The 10,176-nt window shown below is 42.0% G+C and overlaps 1 protein-coding gene across 1 annotated transcript; it reads right to left on the bottom strand.

Annotated features, from left to right (window-relative positions):
* Nucleotides 1–4,488: 4,488 nt before the first annotated feature.
* On the bottom strand, nucleotides 4,489–9,815 carry LOC149584054 (uncharacterized). The gene is made up of 5 exons (XM_089863310.1): nucleotides 9,012–9,815; nucleotides 8,367–8,916; nucleotides 7,710–8,310; nucleotides 6,282–7,644; nucleotides 4,489–5,997 (listed from the first exon to the last, which is right to left on the bottom strand). The coding sequence occupies exons 1-5, from the start codon at nucleotides 9,813–9,815 to the stop codon at nucleotides 4,489–4,491; spliced, it is 4,827 nt and encodes a 1,608-aa protein (XP_089719436.1).
* Nucleotides 9,816–10,176: the final 361 nt, after the last annotated feature.

Raw genomic sequence — 10,176 nt, 5'->3', positions numbered from 1 at the left:
TAACCAAAAATTTCCGCCTTTTCCAAAATATCGCTGACTAACCATAAATTTCCCCCTTTTCCAGAATATTGCTGACTAACCATAAATTTCCGCCTTTTCCAAAATATCGTTGACTAACCATAAATTTCCGCCTTTTCCAAAATATCGCTGACTAACCATAAATTTCCGCCTTTTCCAAAATATCGCTGACTAACTATAAATTTCCGACTTTTCCAAAATATCGCTGACTAACCATAAATTTCCGCCTTTTCCAAAATATCGCTGACTAACCATAAATTTCCCCCTTTTCCAAAATATCGCTGACTAACCATAAATTTCCCCCTTTTCCAAAATATTGCTGACTAACTATAAATTTCCGCCTTTTCCAAAATATCGCTGACTAACCATAAATTTCCGCCTTTTCCAAAATATCGCTGACTAACCATAAATTTCCGTCTTTTCCAAAATATCGCTGACTAACCATAAATTTCCGCCTTTTCCAAAATATCGCTGACTAACCATAAATTTCCGTCTTTTCCAAAATATCGCTGACTAACCATAAATTTCCGTCTTTTCCAAAATATCGCTGACTAACCATAAATTTCCGCCTTTTCCAAAATATCGCTGACTAATCATAAATTTCCGTCTTTTCCAAAATATCGCTGACTAACCATAAATTTCCGTCTTTTCCAAAATATCGCTGACTAACCATAAATTTCCGCCTTTTCCAAAATATCGCTGACTAACCATAAATTTCCGTCTTTTCCAAAATATCGCTGACTAACCATAAATTTCCCCCTTTTCCAAAATATTGCTGACTAACCATAAATTTCCGCCTTTTCCAAAATATCGCTGACTAACCATAAATTTCCGCCTTTTCCAAAATATCGCTGACTAACTATAAATTTCCGCCTTTTCCAAAATATCGCTGACTAAGCCTAAATTTCAGCCTTTTCCAAAATATCGCTGACTAACCATAAATTTCCCCCTTTTCCAAAATACTGCTGATAACCATAAATTTCCGCCTTTTCCAAAATATTGCCGACTAACCATAAATTTTCGCCTTTTCCAAAATACTGCCGACTAACCATAAATTTTCGCCTTTTCCAAAATACTGCTCATAACCATAAATTTCCGCCTTTTCCAAAATATCGCTGACTAACCATAAATTTCCGCCTTTTCCAAAATATCGCTGACTAACCATAAATTTCCGCCTTTTCCAAAATATCGCTGACTAACCATAAATTTCCTCCTTTTCCAAAATATCGCTGACTAACCATAAATTTCCTCCTTTTCCAAAATATCGCTGACTAACCATAAATTTCCGCCTTTTCCAAAATACTGCTGATAACCATAAATTTCCGCCTTTTCCAAAATATTTCTGACTAACCATAAATTTCTGCCTTTTCCAAAATATCGCTGACTAACCATAAATTTCCGCCTTTTCCAAAATACTGCTCATAACCATAAATTTCCGCCTTTTCCAAAATATTGCCGACTAACCATAAATTGCCGCCTTTTCCAAAATATTTTTGACTAACCACAAATTTCCGCCTTTTCCAAAATATCGCTGACTAACCATAAATTTCCCCCTTTTCCAGAATATTGCTGACTAACCATAAATATCCGCCTTTTCCAAAATATCGTTGACTAACCATAAATTTCCGCCTTTTCCAAAATATCGCTGACTAACCATAAATTTCCGCCTTTTCCAAAATATTGCTGACTAACCATAAAATGCCGCCTTTCCCAAAATATTGGAATTTTGGAAATAAGTTAAAACAAAATCAGTAGTTTACTTCTTTTGGTTTAGGAACATTGTTTGCAATACCTTTCACTCTTGTGAATTATACTTTTGCATTATTATTGAAGATAATCTTTGGATTTGGGCTTCCGTTTACCTTTACTTCTAAATGCCTATTATCTGGGGGATTTTCAATAAAATGATCCTTTCGGTAGGATTTTGTTGAACAGTTTTCCTTTTGGGGGATTTTGTCCTGGACGTTTTCTCTGGGGGAATTTTGTCCTGGACGTTTTCTCTGGGGGGATTTTGTACAAACACGTCTAAAATCGGGGGGAAAAAGTCTTGGCAAATCCAAAATAGGGGGATTTTGTCCGGGGGGATTATGTCCAGGGGGATTATGTACGAGACCCCGCCTCAAGGTGCTCCATCCCCCCAATACCGTTGTCACGGATTGGCAATCTAGTATCGTTAATTTTCTCTGCTCAGGAATTCACTGCGTGCCGTTCCGGTCGCTTTACCTTCTACGTTGACACGGCGGGCTTGGTCTCGTCCATATTTAAAGCAAAATTGACGCTTTTCGAGCAGTTTTATTACACCGATTATTGGTCTTACGCCCAAATCCAATATCTCACGCACTTTTTCGTAAATTCATTCCACAGATTCTCACTTTTCGCATTGTTTATATGATGCCTCTCACACTAGCACCGGAATACCTTTTTACGCAAACGCCATTAACTCCTGGTATAAGATTAACCCTAAGATCTCCCCGTTACTCTCCTCTAGATATGCCTTTCTAGGGATTCCAATAGTTTCTTCCCCGTTTATCACTAACGTCACAGGTCACCGCCTCACCCAAGATTTGTTTGGTTGCCTTGTGAGCATTCGTGTGCGCGTTTTGGGGGACCTTTTGGATGACCGAGGACGCTGGCGACCACAGGGTTCTTTGTTGCTGGGTCGCCCCCTTCACGAATGCTCATCGCTTGTGTCCGCCAGGTAATCCATTCATGCATCCACTCTTTGCCGGCCGTTTTTACAGCTAGAGGCCTCAATCAGTTCACCCCTGGTGGTGATTTGAGCCTATACTCCACGTACCGTTTTGGTAATTCTGAGCGAAAGCTTATGATTACCAATTCCGTAACGACCTCTGCGCTGTATAAATTAGTTGTCTCGAACCGTTTCTCTCCCACGCAACCAGTCACTCCCCCGAATACCGCTCTCATTCCATCTCTTCAGTGGTGGAATGGTCGTCAGCTCTCCCCATTAAACAGTAGAGCGGAACTCTGTGTCCGTTGGCGAGTTCTTCATGGTTCTCTCCCTCATCCCACGCGTCTATCCCACATTGTCCTTCCCATGGACAACAGGTTTTGCCTGTTCTGTCCCGCGCCTGGCTCGTTTCTCCATATATATTATTTTTGCCCTTACGTTACATCCGTTTTAAAAGTTATAAATGACCGTGTAACCGTCCACAGCCAGAACCTCCTGCCCGGGAAAAAAACGCGTCGTCTGCTTTACTCATTTTGTATTTTTTATACTAAATTTTGTATAATGTTAAATTGTCCTGAAGTGGCGCCTTAAGCGCCACTGCTGTCAACCTTGTTAAAAAACATTTTTCGCGGGGATAAAAACCCCCGCCTACAGTCTGTAAAAGGGCAGACTAGTCAGTGTTCGCGTTAAGACCAGTTTATTGTTTTCTTTAAACGCTCAATAAAAGTTCTTTTGTATTCAACTCTGAGTCTATCCTTGTCATGGACAATAAGTCCTTTAAACGGGAACCTGGGAACTTCTTAATTGCTAGTTTTAATTTAATTTCTTTGCGAGCCGTGAAATAAGGCCCCCTTTCCTTCATTTAAATTTTACGGTTACAACCGCCTTTTCAGATAGAAAGGCCACCGCCACCCACCAGAACACTTTTGGTCTTTGGTCGCTTCCCCAGGGAGGAATCATACCATTTGTAATTTCACTTTGGTCATTACCATGGTTGTTCTAACTGAGATTTATGCCGCTCTTTCTCATATCGCTCTGTCAGCCTATCCTTTCACACATTATGTTTGAAGAAAAGCCTATAGTTGCCTATAGTTTTCGTTTCGGGTTTTCTGGTTCTTTTGGGGAGAGCTTTACAAATTATTAGCGCCGGACTGAAACAACACTACTAATTAGGGATAATTATGCTTCGCGACTTTGTGGTACTAGTCAAATGATTTTAAGCCGTGTTCATTGGGAACAGTAACAAATTTATTTTAATAAAAATTAAAGAAAGTTGAAGTTGAATAAATGTTCTTTTGGAACCTAACTTAATTTCTGCATCGGGCAGATCCCTTTTGGGGCTGACTCGAACTTGCGAGAGCAAAAAGCGTTCTAGTTAAAAAAGAGTTAAGAATTTCACTGATTCATGGTGGTTCGGGGAGAAAAAGTCGTAGAAAAAAGGGGGTATGAAGCAAGGAGCACTGTATTGTTGCTAGCTACTGCTTGACAGGGGTCTTTTAACCCCTCGAAATTTAAGGTGCGTCCCGGTTTTTTCCCCGTACCACAAGAATTCATCTTTGACGTGAATGCAAATAAAACAAGATAAAAATCTACAAAAGGGACTAAGGTTATCGACCAAAAATAGAAAAAAAAGTATGAACATAAGTAAATATAACATAAGTAAAAATTACACACAAGTAAATTACACAATTCAAATTTTTGTATTTCGCGCGTAATTAATCTTAATCTTACAAGATATTTAACACTCCCCACCGGTAATAATTTTATTACCTAGTGGCTAATTACGCGGTTTCTGTAATTTCAAGATTACATAAATGCTGCACGGCGCGCCTTATTTCACTGCCGTTTGTGGTCTTAATGACGCAAGATCTAATTTTTTGGTCACGTCCGATTATCACCTCCGAGATGCGACCGATGGACCACATATGGCGCGGCTGTTTATCTTCACAAATGATGACGATGTCACCCACTTTAAACACACTTTGATTTTTCGCGTTTTTGGAATGGTGGCTAGATCTCAGTTCCATAATGTACTCATGACGCCACCTCTTCCACATTTTCTCGATCAAGAGCTCGCGATATTTTAATCGTTTCGTTAATTCGATTCGCGTTTGCGGCACATTTTGTATGTTTAAGCTTATTGGAGGTAAGGTTGTGAGCCTACGTCCAATTAAAAACTCGGCGGGGGTGAGGGGGGTTGGTTCGTTAATATCGCTATAACTGAAGGTAATGGGTCGCGAATTAATGAAGGCCTCCGTCTCAGTTAATATGGTTTCCAATTCCGTATATGTTAAAGAGGCACGGCCCATTATCTTTTTTAGGGAGGTTTTGACGGACCGAACCAACCTCTCCCACCAGCCCCCGTACCATGCCGCTCGCTCTATAATGAATTTCCATGAAATTCCTCGAGCTGCATAAAACGCCTTCAGTTTTGGGGAGTCTAGTTTTTGCCAAATGAGCTTCAAATCAGAATTTGCCTTCTTAAAGGTCTTTGCATTGTCTGTATAGACAATGGTGGGAATACCCCTTCTAGCTATGACCCTCCTGAAAGCCATCAGAAACTCGTCCGTGCTCAACGATGGCACCAGCTCTAGATGAACCGCGCGGGTGACCGCGCAAGTTACCAGGCAAATGTATGATTTTTTATCCTGATTATTCACTCTTGTTATCAGGGGCCCAGCAAAATCTATGCCCACTACGGAGAAAGGTGGGGCTTCGTTAATCCTGTCTTTGGGCAGGGGTGCGGTAGGCATGTCGCCTGGCTTCGCCCGGATTTTTTTGCAAGTGACGCAACATTTTACGATGGTTTGCCCTAATTGTCTGCCAGCCGGCACCCAGTATCTCTCTCTTAATTGCGTCAGAGTATCTCTTACCCCTCCATGGAATGTTTGCTGGTGGCTTCTGACCATCAAGAGTTTTGTCAGAATATGTTTCTTGTTTAGAACAATGGGGTGCTTCTCTTGGTATGTTAAGGAGGACTCTTGTAAACGTCCACTGACGCATAGTACGCCGTGTTCGTTTAGCAGGGGCCTTAGAATAGCGATTTTTGAATTTCTATCAATGTTTTTTCCACTTTCTAGAGCTCTAATTTCGGAGGCGTAATCTTGGGCTTGTGCCGCTTTAATCCACAATAATTCGGATTTGTTCATTTCCTCCGAGCTAATGGGACCCTCCAATGTCTTACCCTTTTTCCCAATGTTAGCAACGCGCAAAAGATAGGCCGTGACGCGTAGCGCTTTGTTGAGGGAGCTGTACTTAGTTAAATCTATCAAATTTTGAATTCCCGCTACCTTGTTCGAGCTTACCGATAACACTGTTTTTCTCCTTTCCCCTTCAACTAGGCCTAAATTGATTTCTGTCTTTATTCCCTGTGGCCAACTAGTTTTGGGTTCTCGAAGCCAAGGGGGGCCTCCCCACCATCGCTAGCTTTGGGCTAAATTTTTTGCCTCGTGGGTAGGTCGGCAGGGTTGTCTTTGCCAGGACAATGAAACCAATTTTGTTTTGCGGTTAAATTTTGTATCTCGGTTATGCGGTTGGACACATATGGCTTCCAAATTGTCTTATCACCCCTTACCCAACCCAGAGCAACCATCGAATCCGTCCAGAAATAGGTTGATTTCATATCTTCACCAAAGATTTCCTTAACGTGATTGGTTAACCTGGCCCCCAAGAGACATCCGGTTAGCTCTAGCCGGGGCAAGGTTAGTTCCTTAAGCGGGGCTACACGGGTTTTTGCTGTTACTAAGGTAACGCCCGTTTCTCCCGATTCCAACCGAAACCTAACGTAAATTGCAGCGCAGTAGGTCTTTAAACTCGAATCGCAGAAGCAGTGCAGCTCAAGCTCCTTGATTTTGCCATTGAAATTTGAAAAATAATACCTAGGTATGTGTATTTTGTTGAGATTTTCCAAATCATGGCGCCAAGATTCGAACTCTAATTTAAGCCTTGAGGGCAGTTCGCTATCCCAATCTTGGTTACACTCCCACAATTTTTGAAAAAGAATTTTCGCGGTTATGGTGAACGGGGATAGAAGCCCTAGGGGGTCAAAGATTTGCGAGATAAAGTTTAACACTTGCCTCTTGGTTACTTTCATAGCTTTTCCTACTTCTATGAGTATTGACAGATCGAAAGAGAAAGAATCACTACATGAATCCCATTTTAGCCCTAAAATCTTCCTAACTTTATTTTGTGATTCATGGTCAAAATATTTTGCTTCACCCCTTTCGTTATGCTCTGACCAAAGTCGTGCTAGCTCTGCGGAATTGGTTCCCCATTTTCTAAATGTCATGTGCGTCTTTTTGGCTAGTTCGGCCGCACCCACTGATATCTCAAAAGCCTGTTTTTCACTTTGGCCTCCCGTAGTGAGGTCATCTACAAATAAGTCATTATTGACCTTTTTCCTTACAATCTCTGGGACGTTTTTGGTCTCTTGCACGTGGTATTTTATGGTTCCCGCTAAAAGAAAGGGGCTTGAAGTTACGCCAAATGGGACTCTAGTCATTCTAAGGACCCTAAACTCATTATTTTTTAATCTTCCATTTTCTTCGGTCACCCATAAAATTCTAACCGAGTCCTTATCCTCTTCCTCCAAATTAATTTGCAAAAAGGCCTTTTCAATGTCGGCCACAATGGCCACACTATTGTATCGAAATCGTAACAACAATAACATGAGGTCAGGAACGAGGTTAGGTCCTGCCGCTAGGCAATCATTTAATGAGGGTACTCCGTAGGCGTGTGACGAGCCGTCTAATACTACCCGAAATTTGGTAGTTGTCTCCACATTCTTTCTTTCTACCCCCTGATGTGGGTGATAGTAAGTCCCTGGCTTAGATAATTTCAATTCTTCCCTTGGAACCTCTTCAATAATTCCCTGATTCAACCACTCATTGATCACCCCCTTGTACTCTTCATAGTAATTAGGGTCTTTCTCGAATCTCCTAACCTGTGTAAGCATTCTTTTCAAAGCTACGTTGTAATTATCTGGCAGGGATTCGCGTCTCACCTGCCATGGAAATTTGACGCAATAGCGCCTTGTTTCTCGTCAAAGTTTATTTCCTCGAAAAGGGTGGTCAATGTTTGGTCCTGCTGAGGGTCCATTGTTTCCCTATTGTCTATACCAATGCTCTCTAAATCATAGAATTTCTTCAATGTCTCATTTACTCGCTTTTGTCCTAACTGTATTAGCAAAGTTGACACCTGATTGGTTCCTACTCCCAGGGAGTTTTTACTTCTTTTTATGGGACCCTGGATGCACCATCCCAATTTAGTTTCTATTGCTACCAACCTTGGTCCCATTCTATCAATTTTTCCACTAACTGCGAGCCAATAATAATCTCCTCCCAATAGAACTTCAATTTCTGAACCTCGCTGATTTGCTTCCCTTACGTTGTCCGCTAATTGGTAACCCTTGCTTTTAACAACCTTCTCTAAATCCAAAGCGTTCATTTCCGTAAACGCATGGCATAAAAAGGGAAGCACAACTGCTAAAATCTCAATGGATTCTTGTGGGTTTTCTCTTTTTTCCAATTTGACCTTAACTATGTCCGCCTTACGCTCTGTGGCTATTTCTTGTAGGAAGGGAAAGACATCTAGCTCGGACACTCCTACTTTGGGTAAATTTAATTGTTTAGCAACCTTTTGTTAATGAAGCTAACCTGACTGCCATTATCTAGGAGAGTTCTAACTACGCAGTGGTTTTGATTATTTAGTGGGTCCTTTATCTTGGCTAATGCGGTTTGGAGCAAGATTTGTTCATCTTTATTGGCTATTATTGGGGCAGTGGCTAAGGTTACGGAATTTTCAGTGATCGCTACTCCTTCCCTAGGTTTCTTATGTGATGGGTTATCCTCACAAATAACAAAATTATGTTTTTTGGCACATTGCTTGCAAGTTTTGAACCTGGACATGCACCTTCTAGCACCATGACCAAGGCGAAGACAGGTGTAGCATCTGTTTCTATTTCTAATTTCAGCTTTCTTTTCCTCTATGGTAAAATTAGAGCATTGGGGCGACGGGTGACCATTGTTTTTGCAAAATATACAATATTGATTTTCTTGGGGCTTTTGCTGCGCCCCCATCGACAGAGCTGAGGCCGATGCCGGGTGCCTACTTTTTAATTTTGACCTATCCTGGTGACCCTCCGCTTTTCCCGCGCTTTCTGTTGTCGCTGGGCTCGCGCCAAGCATGTCTGACATTTCGCGGTTTTCAACCTGATCCCTTAAGAAACTAATTAATTTATCAGAATCCCATTCCGTGCCGTTAGATTGGGGCTTATTTTTTACACAAAACTCTGTTCTTATCTCACTTGGCAAACAACGGAGTAGAGCTGGGCAAAGGAAAGCGGCCTTTTCGCCACGTTCACTTTCAAGGCCTTAAGACTACGTAAGCTTATTTCTGTAGTATCTAACAAATTTCTAAGGGCCTTAACATTAGTGGCATCACGGACCTGCGGTAATTCCTTAAGCTTATTTATGTGGGTATGTGCCGCGATACCATTTCGTTCGAATCTTTGCTTTAACAAACCGACTGCTAAGTCATACGATTCTTCGCATTCTACGAATCCGTCTATTGTTTGAAGAGCCTCACCACTTAAATATGAAGTTTGATAAATAAACTTTTCTACCTTATTCAGCCGAGTGTTATTATCTACCGTTGCCTGAAACCGAGTCCAGAAGTTATTCCATTTGGAGAAGTCCCCGGAGTAGGTGCTGATAGTGAGCTGAGGCAGTTTTACTTCCATTCGGTTGTTGCTTGTTAGGATGGGATGCACTGACGAAGCGTTGCCCGTTTGAGCCCCTAAGTTCGATCCACTGATTGGCGAGGACCCGGTGCCCGTAGTATTAAGCTGCGGCGTGGTATTTACCACGTTTCCCGCGGCGTTGAGCGTCGGCATGATATTGGCGGGAACGTTTAAATTTCCCGCGGGGTTGAGAGGCGGCTGGACGCCGCTCCCGTAGATCGCCGGTGGTGGGACGTTGCTTGATGCCGTAACGTTGGTCAGTGCCGGCGTTGGATTTCCTCCCGTCACCGAGACGGTTGATCCGGGACCCGATAGCCCCAAAGTTGATACCTGGGCCTTTCTAATTATTGTTTGCGTTTTGGCCTTCATTTCTGTGATTTCTTCACGGCGTTTTATGGCTTCATCTGTTTCCATTTCCTTTGGACCTCGTCTTCGATCAAAGCCTCGACTTTTGCGTCTTTTTTGATTAATTCGTCTTCCTTTACGAGCAGTACCACAAGAGCATCCTCGTAATCTTCTATCTCGGCGGTTCCATCCTTGATGTATCCTTTAATTTTATTGATGATTCTTGTGGCAGCAGCTCTGGCACTTTTGCGAATACCTTTGGCTAATTTAAGTTCCTTTGACTCTTGTACATTACATGGAGGTGTTGCACTATTGCTCAGGATTCCGGGAGGTTGCTGGTTTTATGTCGTGGAATTCGTAGTACCCGTAGCCATTTTTTGCGACA

Source organism: Phalangium opilio, unplaced genomic scaffold (genome assembly GCF_054372755.1).
Source record: "Phalangium opilio isolate 3A_F unplaced genomic scaffold, DU_Popi_V2 ptg001170l_1, whole genome shotgun sequence".
NCBI classification, from domain to species: Eukaryota; Metazoa; Arthropoda; class Arachnida; order Opiliones; family Phalangiidae; genus Phalangium; species Phalangium opilio.
The sequence above is the reverse complement of the archived record's forward strand: the minus strand, read 5'-3'. Positions and strand labels throughout refer to the sequence as shown.

Excerpts from the sequence above, each read along its gene's own strand:
- LOC149584054 (XM_089863310.1), bottom strand. The coding sequence starts at position 9,815 with ATGAAGGCCAAAACGCAAACAATAATTAGAAAGGCCCAGGTATCAACT. Across the intron at positions 8,311-8,366 it reads AACTCTCCTAGATAATGGCA|GAGTGTCCGAGCTAGATGTC; the intron begins GTCAGGTTAGCT and ends TACCCAAAGTAG. Across the intron at positions 5,998-6,281 it reads CGATGGTTGCTCTGGGTTGG|GTAGCGGGAATTCAAAATTT; the intron begins GTAAGGGGTGAT and ends AGCTCGAACAAG.